This window comes from Pogona vitticeps, chromosome 3, assembly GCF_051106095.1.
Source record: "Pogona vitticeps strain Pit_001003342236 chromosome 3, PviZW2.1, whole genome shotgun sequence".
Lineage (NCBI taxonomy): Eukaryota > Metazoa > Chordata > Lepidosauria > Squamata > Agamidae > Pogona > Pogona vitticeps.
In genome coordinates, this window is record NC_135785.1 from 103,151 (window position 1) to 120,335 (window position 17,185).

Here is a 17,185-nt window from a genome sequence, read left to right on the forward strand (position 1 = left end):
CCTGGCTGCCCCACAGAGCCGTAGTGCACAGTTTGGGAGCCCTTTGCAGTACCCCTATTGCGGCCTGAATCCGGACTGGCATGGATCAGGGCAGTCCTATTTCTCCAGGAAGGTCTGAAGGTGATTAGCCACCACCCGCTGGATCACTGTGGCCTCAAAAGGCATGTTGGCAATTGGACAGAAGTTATTGTTAAGATCATCTGTTGCCAACAGGGTCAGATTTTTTTTTTTACATGGAGGGGAAAAACTTCCTCCTTCAGCAAAGAGTTTGCCTACACCTGTATCCTTGTGTCTTGTTTTTGAAGAGTTTCTCAGGATTCTTCTCTCTGCTTTTAACTGTTAAGTGTACAGTTGAGAAGAGAAATGAGGGCGAACCTATTGTCTGCACCTGGAGGAGGATGCATTAAAAAAAACCATGCAGAAGCTTTGCAAGACATATTCCACTAGAAAGAGATTTGCATGGCCAGCTCTCAAATCTTGGATACATGTTTGCTTTTTCTCTGCTTTGAAGGGAGGCAGGCCAGACGCCTGGCGTTGGAAGAGCTGGACTAAGGCTTGCCACAGCCTGCAGGGAATGGCTGTGATGGGGAGCGCTTCGGTGTTCTGTAGTGCAGAGCTCTTTTCTCTGAATCAGCATCTTCCTGTTTTCTGTACTCGATAAACATCTGAGTTGCAGGGATCATAACCATTTATCAAGCGAGGCAGGCGGGGTTATGACCACTTTCCCATTTTAAAATGGCCACAACAGTCACTACTTTAGGCACAAAGTTTTCTAGGAACCTGGCAAAGATCTTGCATACCTGGCTCAGCTGTTCTTTTCTGTGCCAGGCTCAAGGTTTTGTACTCTCAACATATAAAACCCTGTAGGGTTTGGGACCTTGGTGTCTGTCGGAGTGTTTCTCCTGAAGGCCAACTGCTCGTTCCACTTGATCCTCCCAGTGATCCTGTGGCTGCCGGCCACAGAGAAAGAGAATCAAGCAAGGCTGGGACCACGAATCAGGCCTGCTTGGTGGTGGCCCCTTCACTTTGGGATGGCCTCCCATCAGAGATACGTCAGTTTCCCTTCCTCCAGACTTTAAGAAATTAATGAAAACATCTGTTTGAAGAGGCCTTCCAGGATATTCTCCCTCTCAGGTGGCAGCCTGGCCCTTGGTTTTAGCTCTGTGACAGAGGGATTTCACCACTACTGTACTTACATTTATTCAGTTATATGGGTTATTGTTCTAAGTTTGTTATATGTTGTTGTCTTATTTGGGAGGGGGTGGCTTGTCTGTGTGTGGGGGGTGCTTTTTGGTTTTCTTTGCTGATTGTTTATGGATGTGTATATGACCACCCAGATTAGTGGATTTTCACTAAATGGGGTGGTATAAAATGTATTAAATAAATTATTCCATGTAATACAATCAACAAGCAGAGAAGCAGATGTGGTTATTTGTTCATGATCCTCTTGAAAGATTCAAGCCACACTAGATTTGGTAGAGCATATTCTTTACAGATCCATCAGATCCCTTCTTTGTGAAGAAGCAAGAGTGGGCCATTGGAGCCTAGCCAGTGTTTCCCAAACATGGTAGCTCTGCCCCCAGGGGCTAGTACAATGAGGGCATGCCTGGGCACCAGAGAGGATAGCCGGTTGCAACAAGCTGCAACATGGTTACCCCAGGCAGTAATAGCTATGGATGTACAGTAGACCCAGGAAACAGAAGGGCCAAAGCTGTGCAGCGTTGGTATTTGTGCCATCTGCTGTCAGCATAAGAAACAGGGCTCGAGTATGTTTGTGCGGGGAAAAAACCAGAACAAAGGTAGGCTCTTTGATGCTCGGAAGAAAAATATTGCAGTAGGATAAAACCTGCTTAAGGGTTGCAGGACTCCCACCAGTTCGCGGTGTGCAGTTGCACCATTTTGTAAAAATAAAGTTACACCTGGGAGGATTTGTAGGAAACAGCAAATCCAGTGGGATAGGTGGGGTACAAATGAAATGAATAAATAAATTGCTTAGTGGCAGCACTGCTTATGTCCTGAAATGCACTACATCAGTGTCCCTGTTTTTACTACCAAGGCATGCTGGGACTTTTTATGGGTTTCTGATGTCAACAAAGGCTTTATTTTAAAAATGATGCTATCATGTCAGAATGGCAGAGGCCTCAAGGCTCAAGGGATCAGCACAGCTGAAATGCTCGGCTGTCCAGAGCACATTTCCATGGGGAGAACCTAAAACCACACCATGACTACTGAATGTTTCTCCCTGCGGGTGGAACAGGGCAACCTCTTTCTTCCAGGGAACCAGCACTGGCAAGAGTCTGGAGAGGCTCACAGTCCTACCTCCTTATAAAGAAGCTGCTGTTGCCCCGGCCAGCCATTCTGTAGAAATGGGTGCCTCGCCCGTCACGAGCCCATTGAGAGCCCGAAGCAAAATGGCAGGAACACGGCCTTGTCCAGCATCTCGTGCTTTTCCTTATATATAAACCGACAACCTCTTTTTGATTCACAAAAGAAGCTCAGGCCAGGGAACAAAGAAAGTTACGTCTGGTACAGAAGGGTTTGCACTTCACAGTGAGCTTCTTCAGGCAAGAGGCAGGACCAGAAATCCCCGGTTCTTTAAAAAGCAGCGGCACCTTGGAGGGCGCTGGGGGGATTTAGAGCCATCCCTCCTCCTGGGGGGGGCGGGGCAGGCTGGGTGGCAAGGCTTGTCCACAGAAGGCACCGCATTCAGTCCATCCGGGGCTGGGCAAGAAGAAAGGCTCGGCCTTCCTCGTGGGGTTGCTGACGCTTCCTTGCGGCTGTCCAGGTTAACAGGCCTCACCGCTGCCGCCTCTTGTCTGGCTGCCATGTCAGTCTGTGAATCATGAGGAGCAGAACTGAGCAAAAACCAGACTTGTCATCAGCAGGAGGAGGAAGATGTTCACTGACTGGACGGCTGGAAGGTAAACATACGCACTGTTAAGAACTCAGGAGCAGCGTCTGCCCAAGTCTGCCTTTGCCAGTCCCTCCTTTGAGCTGGCAGAGACTCCCCTGGTGGGCACCACAGAGAGAGCAAGAACCCTTCCCTTCCCTTTGCCGTCCAGGGCGAGCGACCAGTGGGTGCTAGGGATGGGGGGCAGCAGGACGTGCCCTGTTCCCAGCATGCATGCCTGTACTGCCTTCCCGTCTGTCCTTTCAAAGATCAGAGCAGTTCCTCTCTTCTGCCTTCCAACCACCAGGAGAAGTTGGCCAGGCTGAAGAAGAGCATTGGTGGGCACCAGCAGACCGAGGAAGCCCTGCTTGCCTTTTTCCTCTGGTCTTCTTTTCACACTCTGACCCTTACGCCTCCCTGGTGCTCCTCTGTTCCAAGGGAAAACGTCCTGCCACTCAAACTGTCCTTTAACCCCAGCTGTTTTTTTCCCCTCCAAATCTTCTCAAAGTCTGTCTGCAACCTTCTCTGAAGAGCCGTGTCCAAAGAGAATGGCCACAGACTCCTCGCTGTCTCCCATGCGATGGATTAGGAGTCTCTGTAAGTGATGTTGGGAGAGGCTCCTGCTTGGCTTCTTATCTGTCTGTCTGTCTCTTTTTAATTTAATTTTATTTTTATACCACCCATCTGGCTACCAAGGCCACTCTGGGTGGTTTACAAATTACTGTCTAAAGATAGGGCCACTACTCTGGTTCTCTTATCCCGAGTGCAGGCATACAGCGGCAAGCAAGACTATGTCTGAGTGCTCCCCTCTGAAGGGCAGCGATTCACCCCTTTACCAGAAAGTATTGGAAGTTTAGAAAGAGTGGAAGGCACCCTGTGTTGGGTAGTGGATAGTGTGATGGACTCGGGAGGCCTGCCTGGGCTCACATCCCCACTCAGCCATGGAAACTCACTTGGATGAGAGTGGAACTGGTAAAATCACTCCTTAACTAATATATCTGTCTTACTTTGAGAGCCCTGTGAGTGGGATGGGATTTGACAGCCCATAACACTAACAGGGAGGGAGGGGGAGAGAGAGAAGGCAAGAAGGCTTGTTTTAAAAATGTGGGGCCAACGCTGCCTGCCTTGCCTTTTTTCCGAGAGGAGAGGAGGCACCTCCCAAGCTTCCTCTTGTTTCCACACCAAGCTCTGGCAATGGATGAGGGAGGCAGGAGAGATGGGGGGCGGGGGGGGGGGGTCTAGACAAACAGCTCTTCTGCCTCTGGTCGCTGTGCTGCAGAGGAGGAGGATGGGTAGGAATGGGCCAAGGACAAAGGGCACCAGGGAAGGGGGGGGACAGACAGGTGTTTCCTTCCCTGCAGAGAGACTCCACTCACCCGCTGGACCTGGACATTTCGGGGAAGCCCAGGGTTTCCTTTCCTTTTTCCCTCTTCTTGGCTAAGATGGTGCACCAGCAGAGAGGCAGTTTAATGAGCATTTAAAATCTTCCTAACTGCTTTAAAGGAACTGTGCAAATTTCCAGAGGCAGAAAAGCTTCCTGGCCTTAGGTGCTGCTCTTTTACAGATGTTTTTATTTCTGTGACTCTAGAAATGGTTTCTCTATTATCTCACTTATATTGTCATGGCCAGAATACTTCTGGTAGTTTAGGGATGTTTAATTAAATTGCATAAGACATGGCAGTGACTCTGCTGGTTGCTTTGCGATGTGTGTGCCCGACTGCGCAACAGGTAGGTGCCCAGTAATACAATTAGCACCTTGTGGGTTAACAGAAATTAGCTGCGTCAAGTTACACAATTTCACCCACACAGGGATACATCATCTGCAGGAATTTGACCATTTAATTAAATGCAAAACAATTTTTCCCTATAACATTGTGTTGTAGCCATTTTGATTTTTATACTTTGTTAGGTTGTTTGTTTTGTTTTTGCAACTTTGGGTAAGTGTGGCTAAGAAGTGGCTTATAAATTTTTAAGCCAAGAGGAAAACAATTTTCCTGGATCAGTGATCACAACAGCTGATGAGAGACTTTGCTATCCTGCAGTGAATTTCAATAATGCACTGCTAGCTAGGGAGATCAGTTGTGAATGTCATGGACAGCTCATCTGGGGGGGGGGGGGCAAAACCTTCTCTGTGTAAGCACCGGCAGAGCTGCCCCATGGCCAGGAATAAGAGTCCTGGACAAAATTCCTGACTATTAAGAGCAGTATGACAAAGCAACCCTTTCTCTCCGGAGGTGGTGAGTGCTGCAGCGCTGGAGGCCTTCAAGAGAAAATTGGACCGCCATCCGTCCGATCTGCTTTGGTTTGGATTCCTGCCTTGAGCAGGGGGTTGGGTTTGATGGCCTTAGGGGTCCCCCTTCCAAGTCCATTGTTCTTTGATTCTGTGATCCTAACTAGAGAGGAGCACAGAAGATGGCTGCTCTCTCTCCTGCTCCCACTGGTGTGATGCCCATCCCTGAATCTGCCTCTCTCCTTGTGCTGGAACATACAGGCTGGCCAGAGCCTTGCAAGAGGACCGATGCCTCAATGCAGCAGTGAAACGGAAAGTCTGCCTCTCTTTCTCAGAGAAAGAGGAAGAGAGGGAGAGGGGAACCTCAGGCGGGGCAGAAAAGAGAAGCACCCGGTCCTTCCTTCCTTGGCGTTCTTCATAGAAATGCCAACCACTTCCTCCCCTTTGGAGATGGTTGGCCAGGGGCGGGGGATTCTGCAGCTGGCCAGGCACTCACCGGTTCCCGAGCACTGGGCAGAGCTGAAGCCTTCCATCGCCTCCAGGAACTCTGGCCCCAGCCAGGCGGCCGATGTTCTTCTCTCCCCAGCAGCCACAATGCCAGTGGTGGCATCTTTGAAGATCAAATCTTTCCCATGGTATTTTGTGGAATTGAACATGCTAAATTCACTGTTGCTGTCATCACCAAAATAATCCTGAAATCCAAGCAGAGGCTTTTGTCACACTGCCCGTCAAGGTCCACTTCCTGAGGGCAGAGATAAAGGCTGAGGCGGCCGTGAGCACTGAGGGGTCACTCAAGGCAACCAACCGCCTTGTGGTCCCTGATGTGTCCCTTTATATCCTCCTCTGTGACCCACCAATGGGAACCATATGTTAGGTGGAAACAAAGAAGGGACAGGGTTGTGGAATGTGCCCTACTAGACCGTTTGGTGCTGACTCAAAACACGGCTCTCCATGCAAGCATCTGTGGCTTTACATTTTTAGTTTGGCTTCAGTGCAAACTAAAATGCTTAAAAATCTATAAATATTAAGAGCAAACAAATCAACAGCAGAATAAAACAGACTACACTGTAAACAATAGAACAGAGTACTATTGTGAACCCCCCCCCCAACAAACATGTTCTTGCGAAAGGCCCCACAGCTACACACGAAGTAGTCGAGCTGCCCTTAGTGGCAAGGGGTCAGCTGGTGGCCCCACCCTGGTCTTCTGTGTCTGAAGAAGTGGACGGTAATCCACACAAGCGGACACGGAGAGAACCTGGTTAGTCTTTAAGGTGCCGCAAGAGTTTTGTTTTGCTTCTGTTGTTGAAAAAGGCGAATGCGGCCGGCCACCTCTCCAAGGGCTGTTCTTTGGAGCCCCCGTGGTGGGATATTCATCCAAAGATCCCAAAACTCTCCTCGGCAGTGAGGGGGAAGGATGCTGATCACGAGGACACTTTCCGCCACATTTTCAGTTTAAGAAAAGTCAGTGGTACCTGAGCTTTATCCAAAAGTCCATGCACAGCCATCGTATTGGTGTCTGGGTGGACCATAATGGCCCGAGGAGGCACCTGGCCCCAGTGACACTGGGCAAACTGGCCAACTTCAGCACGAGCCCCATTTGGACACAAGAGCTGGAAATCTGCAGACTGCAGCTGAGCGGCCCAGGACTCTTCATTCCTACCTGAAAGGACAGGTGGATATGATAGGGGGCAAATATGATTTCCTGCTATTTCCTTACTATAATGATATTCTATGTGCATTTTTGTATCTGTATTTATATGTATTCTCTACAGTCAATGTATTTTGTACCCTCATTTCTCTCTTGGTTCTCCTGACCCATCCCGCTTGGCACTCACAGAAACATTCCTACATTATCACACATTCAAGGGCAACTCACTCACTTGGCCAACTAACTCAGAATAACTACTGTAACATACCGTAACAAGATGGCTCATACTCCGTCATTAACATATTTAGAGATAAACTGCACAATGGTTCACACATTCACAAACTTGGCAGCCACTAACCCTGGGATGCAATTTGGATACAGTGGTGCCTCACTTAACGAGCGCACCGTATAACGACGAATTCGCATAGCGATCACTTTTTTGAGATCGCTAATGCGATTACATACCGATGGTCTCTATGGCCAAAAATCGCATTGCGACGATCGGTAAGCGATGTTGAGAATCAGCTGTTTGGCGGTTCCAAAATGGTCGCCGGACGACCCAAAATGGCCGCCGCAACCATTTTCGCGCCCTGCCCTTGCTTACCGAGGGCGCGAAAATGGCGGCGCTATGAGGAAACATCGCTTAACGGTGAGTTTAGAAGCCATTGGAACGCATTAAACTAAGTTTAATGCGTTCCTATGGCATTTTCCTATCCGTATAGCGATGTTTCCCCATAGCGATGGTTAATACGGAATGGATTAACCTCGCTATGCGGGGCACCACTGTATTTCTTCTCACATCTACCACGGCCAACAGGATGACCCAACAGGCACACATAGGGTTCAGGAGACCAATAAGGGAATGCTGTGCTTTATTGTCCTTTGTAAGAAACTTATAAAATGCTTTACCAATGTATGATGAGCACACCCGATCTGCCTTTTAAGACAGGAGTCCAGATATATGTTTAATAAAAATAACAACTGACTCACATATAGTCTGATTGATGCACTATCTTTATCTGTTATTCCCTGCCGGAAAACTGAAACCAACTGAAACCTAAAATTGGGTGCTAACAGCTACCCTGAGTAGGCTAAGAAAAGGAAGGAAGGTCCATGCCCTTAAACAGTGGGAGCCAGCAACGTACCATCAGTGTTCTCAAAGACGGAGGTGTGCTTGACAAAGGCGACATCGCCACGGTTTTCAGCTAAACACCTGCAAAGAGAGAGTGAGAGAAGCAAAGTCAGCTTGTGGTCGGGCTTTAAAAAGGAACATTTCTTTTACTTCCAAGCTTTCAGGGATCCTCCTCAGACACAAACAGTACAAGTGCATATGCCCTCTGTAGTTCTGCCTCTCCCTGTGGCCGTAGGGAGATCCTGTACTGCAGACAAATTTTATTTTTTTTTTGAATTTCCAGCCCTTCCTCTGTGCCCTTTTTCCCTTCGGAGCTCTCAAAGAGCTTCCTCCGATGCTGGGGGTGGGGGGAGGGACCTCCGGATGCCTTCCAGGGCTTCTCCGCCGGGCAGGGGAAGTCCAGGAGTCTGAGCATGGCCGGGATCGCCCGGCTCTGCTCCCAGCAGCGGCAACGGCGTGGGAACCTCCGGAGGCCTTCCCCGCTGCCATGGGAGGCCTCTTGGAGGCCCCCCCCAAAGCTGCCGATAGTGCCTCTGAAGCACTATCAGTGGCTGCGGGGGACCTCCAAGAGATGTCCCGCCCCGCCGCCGCCACCTCCAGAGGTCCCGCCGCCGTCACCACCGCAGGCGTGGACCGGACCTACCTGGGAAAGCCGGGGGGGGGGAGCCTTCCCTGGGTAGGCCTGGCAGCTGCGATGGCGGTGGCGGGGGACCCCTTGAAGACTTTGAAAAGGTAATGTTATTTTTAAAAAATATATATTTTAATTTTGTGGGGGGGGGAGTTTCTTGGGCGGGTTACAGATTAATGAGTTTTCAATGCATTCCTATGGGGGAATGCATTTTTGACTTGAGGACTTTTCGACCTACAGACCCCGTTCCAATACGGATTAATTCCGTAGGTCGAGACCCCACTGCTGCTGGTTCCACTGTCGTACTGCTCTTAACAGCTAGGAAGTTCTTCCTCAGATTCAACCGAAATCTGGCTTCCTTTAGCTTGAGCCCACGGTGGCGTGTCCTGCCCTCTGGGACGAACGAGGACAGATCCTGCCCCTCCTCTGTAGGGACTACCTTTCCGAGTCTTTGAAGAGGGCTCCCTCCTATCCCCTTCTCAGCCTTCTTTTCTCAAGGCGTGCAGGAGAATCCCTGTGTAGACGGGCAGAGAAGGGGGCACATCTGGGGGGGGGGAGCAGCAAGGTAGCCAAGAAGCCTCACCAGCCCCTTGGCTGAACCTCCCTGGGAGGAGGAGGAGGAGGAGGAGGAGGAGGAGGCAGAAGAAGGCTAGGCCAAAAAAAAAAGGGGGTGCCTGCTGCAGGGGACACATGTACTAAGAGCCGACAGAGAGATCCGTGGGAGCCGGGAGGCCACCCAGAAAGGGCACCTGCAGGCAGGGCCGTCCGGAGGGCTCGGTACCTGGGGAGGGGAAAGAGAGGTGGCCACCTGGCTGACCGTTTTGCTCATGGCTCCCCTTTACCTGAATGCTCCGGTGTAGCCAAAATAGCGTTCCAGGCTGCTGGCCTGACACCTGTGCTCTCCGTGCTGGTCTCCAGCACACAACTCGCAAAGGTTGGCTGGGTAGTTCTGGGTCTGGTTGGTGGGAACGCAGCTGGCTGAGAAGAAGGCGCTCACAGCTGGAAAGAGGGGGGGGAGAAAGAGGGTCAGGATGGAGCCTTGGGCTGGAAGGAGGGAGCGCGTGCGTGCGATCGGGAGGAATCCCCACGGTCCCACCCTGGAAGAACGGAAAGAAGGCCCCCGGGGCTGGGCTGAGGTCACCCCTGAGCAGGATGCCAGGAAGCTATGGGCCACCTCCGGTGTCCTTGGGCTGTGCCTCCCCTTAGATGACGTCACTGGCCCAGGCCCTGAGGAGAGGGGTGGGGGGTGGGGGGGGAACGGCCCCATACCCCCATCCGGAGAGAGTCACACGCTCCCTGTCCCCACCTCAGACCGGGTCCACGTCCCATAAGGGTCGAGGCAGTGGGAGCTTTCCTCCAAAGCACCACCTGGGGCTTACATACACACACACACACACACACACACACAAAGAGAGAGAGAGAGAGAGAGAAAGAGAGAGAGACTTGATCCAAAGGTATGGATTCAAATCCCAACTTTTCTGGCAGGCTGAGTGGTTTTCTCTCTGTCTGCCTCTCCTGGAGAAGGCACAGGCAAGAGATGGTGGATCTACAGATGCAGCCACAGAATTCGTTCCCTTCAGCAAGGTCTGTGCTGTTCAAAGCCATGGAAAGGGTGGTTTGAGGGGATGGGGGGAGTGCTGGGGAGAATTACAGGCCCTCCCCCCCCCAAAAAAAGGGATTCTCCCCTCCAAAGGACTCTGCTGAGAAATGTGCGATTTGGGGCGCGTGGCAGAGTGGGGGTGATGGTGCTCAGTGCCTGGTCTGATCCAGCCCAGAGGGTCAGCCCAACCCCCTGTGCCTTTCCTCTTCCTTTACCTTTCAGGACGCTGCACCCCTGTGGCTGAATGAGTCCTTTTCTTATGAGGAGGCCCACAGGGAGTGTCCACCCAGCCCTCCGCCCGTAGCCCGTGTGGCAGGAGCGCTTCCCGCGGAGGTCGTAGATGGTGAAGGCATCCGAGGCGGAGCGCCGGACGACGGCCACCGCATAGTAGGTGCTTGTGGTGTCCCCGTCTGGACATTGGGGGCGGGGGCGGGGGGGTGGGAAATGAGAAAACAGAACAAGAGGAAACCTTTAGAGACCATGTCCTGTCCCAGGCCAGCTTTCCTCTCTGAGCGAGGCGTTTCTCTGGCCTCGCTGACTGAGCTGGGTCTTCACGCCTAGTTGCCTCTGAGAAGCAGAAAGAGCCACTGTTCAGGAGAAGAAGAAGACGTGGCAACGTCCACATCCCTCTGGGTGGACAAGATCTTCCTCTCCAGGGGCACTGGAAAGAGAGTGCCAGGTGGGAACAGCCAGGTGAGAAAAAGGCCTTGTGGAAGTAGCCGGATCGTTTGTGTGTCCAGTACAGGCGCACCCCATGCATGGCTTCTTCTGGCTGAAAGGCTCCTTCCTCCTCACATAAGGCGCTCCGGGGCTGGGCTGGGCTGGGCTGGGCGGAGTGGGCAGCCTTTAGGAGCCTCCTTCCAAATCCCAGCGTGGGGCTGGCACACCAAGCCCCTGCGCTCACCAGCCGTGACTACCTTGCTCAAAAGGCCTCAGAGGGAGGGTGTCGAGGCCAGGAAGCTCTGGAAAAGCACCCAGAGCTTGGCCCCTGACTGTGGCCCCTGAGCTCCCCCCTCCAGAGGCTGGGCAACATGCAAATGGGACGCATCCGTTCAGCCATTCATGGCCAGAGGGTCTCCTCGGCTTCCTTTTCCTTGTGGGTGTGAAGCTGCCAGGAAACCACAGCGTGGTTTTTGGAGACAGGAGGCCTCTGTTCTCTGTCCTTCTCACCTGCATAGCGCTCTCCAGCAGCAGGCACTAAGCCATAGGCCTTCCCCGCCGTGTAAATCTCCTCTCCAGCCAGAGTCACAGCATCCATGTGTTTTTTCTGAAAGGAAATCAAAACATGTGTATGGCTTGGAAAAAAACAACCTCTGAAAATCCGGCTGAGTCACAGAGGAGGGGTGGGAGGCAGAGTCGCCAAGTTGTCTGGCCATCCGTTCCCTGTGGGACAAACGGCATCCAAGCCAACTCTCTTGTGTTGAGCGTAGGCGGCAGGAAAGGATCCTTAGGGCAGGTAAAGGGCAGCCCTGGTACCACCACCACCCCCCCACGCCCAGGCTCTAGCCCTTCCCTCAATTTCCTTTTCTCCAGCTAAAAAGGGTGAAAAGCCTCTCCTAAAAGCATCCTGGAAGAGGAAGGGTGCTCTCCACCCCACCCTCTTTAGCATCAAAGACGCACCGTGTTTTTTCCAAATAGACTCACTTCCACTTTGTTTTTCACCCTCTTGGGCAGGCTCTACAGCCCCACCGTCACCACCAAAGAGGGTCCCAGAGGCAGAAAACTGGTCCCCAGGCCTGCCAAATTTGCCTTTCCAAGTTGAGATATAACCTTTGATGTTGCTGTTTAGTTGTTTAGTCGTGTCCGACTCTTCGTGACCCCATGGACCAGAGCACGTCAAGCCATCCTATCTTCCACTGCCCTCCCGGAGTTTGGTCAAAGTCATGTTGGTTACTTCGGTGACCCTGTCCATCCATCTCGTGCTCTGTCCTCCCTTCTCCTCTTGCCCTCACACTTTCCCAACATCAAGGTCTTTTCCAGGGATAACCTTTGATACTGGCAGTTATTTTGTCTCGTAGCTATTTATATTCCAGCTTAACAACGCATGGGGTGAAGAAATCATTCCTTTTACTAATAATGGTTAGGTGCCATTAAGTTCTTCTGAAGACTTCTGAAGACTCATCCAAGCTTTTCCAGGAATAAAATGCTCAGAAGCAGTTTACCAGTCCCTCCTCTTGCTCATGGCCTTCTTTGGCTGTGCAGCTTGCTCATAGCCACGGGGGGGGGGGGGGGGGGGAGAAGGCAGGGAATGCGACCCCATTAATGACACCTGCTCCAGTTGCTTCTCCCGGACCCTCTTATGGGACTTTGTGGGACAGTGGGACTTTGGACTCTTATCCACTGACTTTGCTGCAACATCTTCCTGTCCTGGATTCCCCACTATTCATCTTTGGGTTTTAACATCACATGGCGTTCCGTGTCTCGACACGCTGGCCAAGTGACCATGGAAACTATCTTTGGACAAACGCTGGCTCCATGGCTTGGAAACGGGGATGAGCACTGCGCCCTAGAGTTGGACATGACTGGACTAAATGTCAAGGGGAACCTTTACCTTTACCACCACAGAAGGGCAGAAACATCTTCGTATCCATGCTCTCTCCATCATATATAATTTTATTGATGCCTTTTTAATACCCTGTACATGCACAACCTGCCCCCAAGAGACCAGGCAGTGGCGGCGGCGGCAGCAGCACACCCTACCAGCTGATGTGCTCGTAGGTCCGCAGGCAACCCGTGGGGGTCCTACCTGTATCTGTTCCATGCACTGCTCCTGGCTCTCAGCCGAAACACACTGGATTTCTGGCATCAGCTTTTTCCCCTTAAAGGCTACGGCCATTTCGCTGCATTTATGATTTTCCTCTGTAGACAAGACACACCAGCGCAGGAATTCCGGCAACCCTGCAAAGGACCAAGATTGTGTGAATGCTTCTGGTGTGTGCGTGTCTTCTGGTTCCACCGTCCCACTCAAGGCAAAACCTGAGCACGCATCACCAGGCAGACTCGTTCCCCCAAAAGCAAAACTGTTGTTCTTAACTTGGCACTGCACACTTAACTTGGCCACAACACACTGACTGCGCATGAATGCTGATGGAATCTGCACCCTGTCAAGGACTCCAGGAGAGCTGGGGGTGGGGGGCTGCTGCAGGAAGCTTACCAGAAACATTTGCCATTGGTGTTATGAAGCAAAGGGACAAAAAAAGAAAGAAAAGAAAAGAAAAGAAAAGAAAAGAAAAGAAAAGAAAAGAAAAGAAAAGAAAAGAAAAGAAAAGAAAAGAAAAGAAAAGAAAAGAAAAGAAAAGAAAAGAAAACAGCCCATGTCCCAGTGGCCACCTGCATGAAGCTTAGCTAAGGTTGCCTTCCTCCACATTCTTCTGGTGGCCTCATTGCAAAAAAAAAAAAAAGGATTAAGAGACAAGAAGAGGCCTCTTTACCAGCAAAGAAAGGGGGCTTACAAGCTGTTGTAAAACACCCAGAGTGGCCTTGGCTGCCAGATGGACAGTATAGATGTCAAGTAAATAAATATAAATACTGAATACGATTGAGTAATGGTCTAAGGGTGTTCAATTTCTGCAAAGCCCCTCCTCCCAGAACTGAGCCTCAAGCGATGGGACTGATCGGCAGATGGGTCAGCAGAGACAAAAGGAAGTTTCCTGTCTGACAACCTGCCTTGAGGTAACATTTTCCATTTCAATGTGGTAGAGCATAACTATAGTTTTTACACAGATATTGCAACCATAAACACAAGACTTATGGTCAGTGTAATGTTTACAAACTCAACCTTTGCAAACAAATTCCCCTGTAAAATACACAATGACCAGCATGTCCAATTCAAAACCAACCCATCTTGTGACTTACCAACTAATGAACAAGTAGCATGTTTGGCAACTTGAAACTGATACCAATTGGCCCAAATCCTGTTGTTTAGCTTTTTTTTAAATATTGGTGTTTTTTTTTTTTTGTCTTATTATATTGTATGCCACCCAAGAGTGGCTTTGCAGCCAGATGGGCAATATAAAAATTGAATGAATAAATATAAACTGTACTAGAGTAGGCTCATGGAATCAATTGGGAATTAGTGAGTCAACTTTTCTTTAAGTTCCACTGATTCAAATGGGCCTTCTCCTACTGTATCTTACTATGTTACAGTAACAGAGTAGGCCTATTTGAATCAATGGAATTTACAAGGGCCTTGACCCATCAAATCCCCATTGATTCAATGGGTTTACTCTTGTGCAATTTACTATATCAAGCAACAGGATTTTAGCCTCTGTGTCTAAAAAAAGGGATGCCCTGTTTAGTCATCAGATGAGCCTGTGAAGACCACTCAGGAGGAAGAGCCCTTCTCTTCCCATCCTGGATTTGAACACGCAACCGTGACCACCTGAAGAGGGTGAGATCATTGTTATCCACGTAGCCTCTCCACATGAGCCAGAACTCTGATTCTTTCTCCCTCTGGCTGTGGCTACCCAAATACGGTCACTTTTCTTTCTTTCTTCTGACTCTTCAGATTTTGGTGTTGAAAGTCATAGAGAGGGAACCAGGCTAGCCACAGGTGTGGTCTTCCCAGGCTCATCAAATGACTGAGTAAGGCTGGTCTTCCTCCCAGTTAGAGAGAAATGGAACAAAGATCTCAGGCCTGAAGTGTCTTCCCTCCACTCAAAACATCTGTGAGAAATGCAGGCTTCTTCCAGTTGTTCATGGAGAAGCCGCACTATTTTAGAACAGTGGTGCCTCGCAAGACAGGCACTCCGCTTAACGATGAATCCACATTACGACGAGGTTTTTGCGATTGCAAAAGCAATCGCAAAATGACGTTTTAATGGGGGAATTTCGCTGTGCAATGATCGGTTCCCTGTTTCAGGAATAGATTTTCGCTTCCCGACGATCAAAACAGCTGATCGTCGGGTTCTCAAAATGGCCACTGGGTGCTCAAAATGGCTCCCTGCTGTGTTTAGGAGCCATTTTTCGCTGCACAGGCACCCAAAAATGGCCACCCCTATGGAGGATCTTCGCTGGACAGTGAGTTCCTCTTCTCCGCTTGCTTTGCCCCACAGGGTGGTTGCTGAAAGGAGGAGAACCCTGAGGGGGAAATGGGGTATGACTAAAATCACAAGTGGACTTTTTTTCCTGCTTCTTTTTGGTAAGGTTGTGCAGCTAGCCTAACTTCAGTTTAAGTGGCACGTTAACATCCACCCAACTGCCAAAGACATCCCTTCCTCCACCCTGGGCTGAAGCGAACTGGAGTTTGGAGCGGTTCCAGCAGTAACCGCTAGTCATTTTCTACTCCTTTCCCCACTTCTGTTGTATGTGTTTACGGACACCACCGTTTCTCTATTGCCTGTGTCTTTGTGGTCACAATATTTTTCCTTCCTGTCTCCCCACCAGGATTCTTTGACCAATGGGGTGTCCCATTGGCGGGCCGGCCTCCCTCCCTCCCTCCCTCCTCTGCCCCCACCCAGTTCCTTCCCCCTTTCTCAGGTTTCGCTCACGCCCGCCCATGCCCTCCTTCCCAGTGACAGCAAAAACCTCTCCTGCTTTCTTTGGGGACTAGCACTAAGCTCCAGAAGCCACAGGCCCTCCGTAGGATGGCAAGCCAGCCGGTCGGCATCCCGTACTTGCAGGGTCGCAGTCCAAGCCCCGCATGGCATGGAGATACTCATCCCCTAACCAGGCCTGGTAGGCCTGTTCCATAATGGGGACCAGTTCTGTGGTAGCATCTTTGAAGAGCAGGTTCTTCCCACCGTAGGCTGTGGAGTCAAACATCTGGAAAGGGGAGTCTTCGCCATCAAACCTTTGCTGAAACATGGACAGAACAGCAAGATCTTGTTAGCCAAAGGCCTGCAAGGCCAGAGCATCTCTCACGTCTGCAATAATTAGGAGTGCCCCCCCCGGGTGGGGGGAGGAGGAGGGGAGAGGAAATGGGCACGCAGGTCAACCAGAGGAGTAGGAGGCGTTGCCGTCGCCCTCCCTCTGCTGCTCATTCTTGCTGGGCAGCCCCTGAGTGGCTGTTGATTCCTTAGACCCTTAAGACACCCCACAGGCTGGATGGCTGGAGGCATGCAGGGGTCCTTCGGTCATTCATAGGGCCCCTGGCACATGGCCCACAGAAATTCACTGGAATTGCTTCCTGGGCGCCAAAGGGAGTAGGAGCCATAGCCCCCCCTCCCACCAGCAAGCACAAATTCTGCCCAGGAAGCATTTCTCCACATCAACTGGGTCATTGTGGCTTAAAATCCAATTGCTAGTCCTGATGAGTGCATCATCCATGAACTATGGATTTAGTGTTCACCAGCTGACTTGATGGGTCTAATCCAGTTCATAGAATCACAGAATAACACAGTCAGAGGGACTCACAAGGTCATCAAGTCCAACCCCCTAACTCAGTGCAGAATTCCAAATCACAGCAGATCTAACAGTTGGTTGTCCGATTTTCTTTTGAATGCTTCCAGTGCTGGAGTTCCCACGACCTCCTTAGATAATTGGTTTCATTGTTGTATTGCTCTAACAGTGAAGCTTTTCCTGATATTCAGTTGAAATCTGGCTTCCTATAGCTCGAGCCCACTAAGACCTGTCCTGCATTCTGAGATGATTGAGAACAGATCCTGCCCCTCCTCTGTATGATAGCCTTTCAAGTATTTGAAAAATGCTATCATTCCCCCCCCCTCAGCCTTCTTTTCTATTTGCCATATTTGGCAAAATAACATAAAGCTTACAAGATCGGTGAACTTTAAAGAGAATATATATAAGATGTTTTATAGGTGGCACATGACCCCAGAAAAATTGTCAAAGATGTACAGGTATACAGATGTATCAAATAAGTGTTGGAAATGTGAAATACAAGTGGGAAGCTATTATCATATGTGGTGGTCATGTGGAGTAGCGAAACAATATTGGAAAAGGGTGCATGCTATGTTGGAACAAATATTGCTCTGTAAGGTGCCATTAACCCCAGAACTGTTTCTATTGAGTATGATACCTGAAAATATAGATAAGTCAAAGGATTATATAGTTATATACATAGTTACGGCAGCCAGAATTCTATATGCTAAAAATTGGA

General features: G+C 50.2%; 1 protein-coding gene across 2 annotated transcripts in view; it reads right to left on the bottom strand.

The window, feature by feature from the left end:
- Positions 1-2,068: 2,068 nt before the first annotated feature.
- MELTF (melanotransferrin) overlaps positions 2,069-17,185 on the bottom strand; it is a 38,765-nt gene continuing 23,648 nt past the window's right edge. For both annotated transcript variants that reach the window (XM_072996440.2, XM_072996441.2), the window contains 9 exons: positions 15,744-15,924; positions 12,875-13,026; positions 11,299-11,395; positions 10,344-10,538; positions 9,371-9,527; positions 7,914-7,981; positions 6,593-6,780; positions 5,617-5,812; positions 2,069-2,914 (listed from right to left, as the gene is read on the bottom strand). In XM_072996440.2, the coding sequence (XP_072852541.2) occupies positions 2,841-2,914; positions 5,617-5,812; positions 6,593-6,780; positions 7,914-7,981; positions 9,371-9,527; positions 10,344-10,538; positions 11,299-11,395; positions 12,875-13,026; positions 15,744-15,924 (1,308 nt within the window). In that variant the 3' untranslated portion in view covers positions 2,069-2,840. The remainder of the gene's footprint in view (positions 2,915-5,616; positions 5,813-6,592; positions 6,781-7,913; positions 7,982-9,370; positions 9,528-10,343; positions 10,539-11,298; positions 11,396-12,874; positions 13,027-15,743; positions 15,925-17,185) is intronic.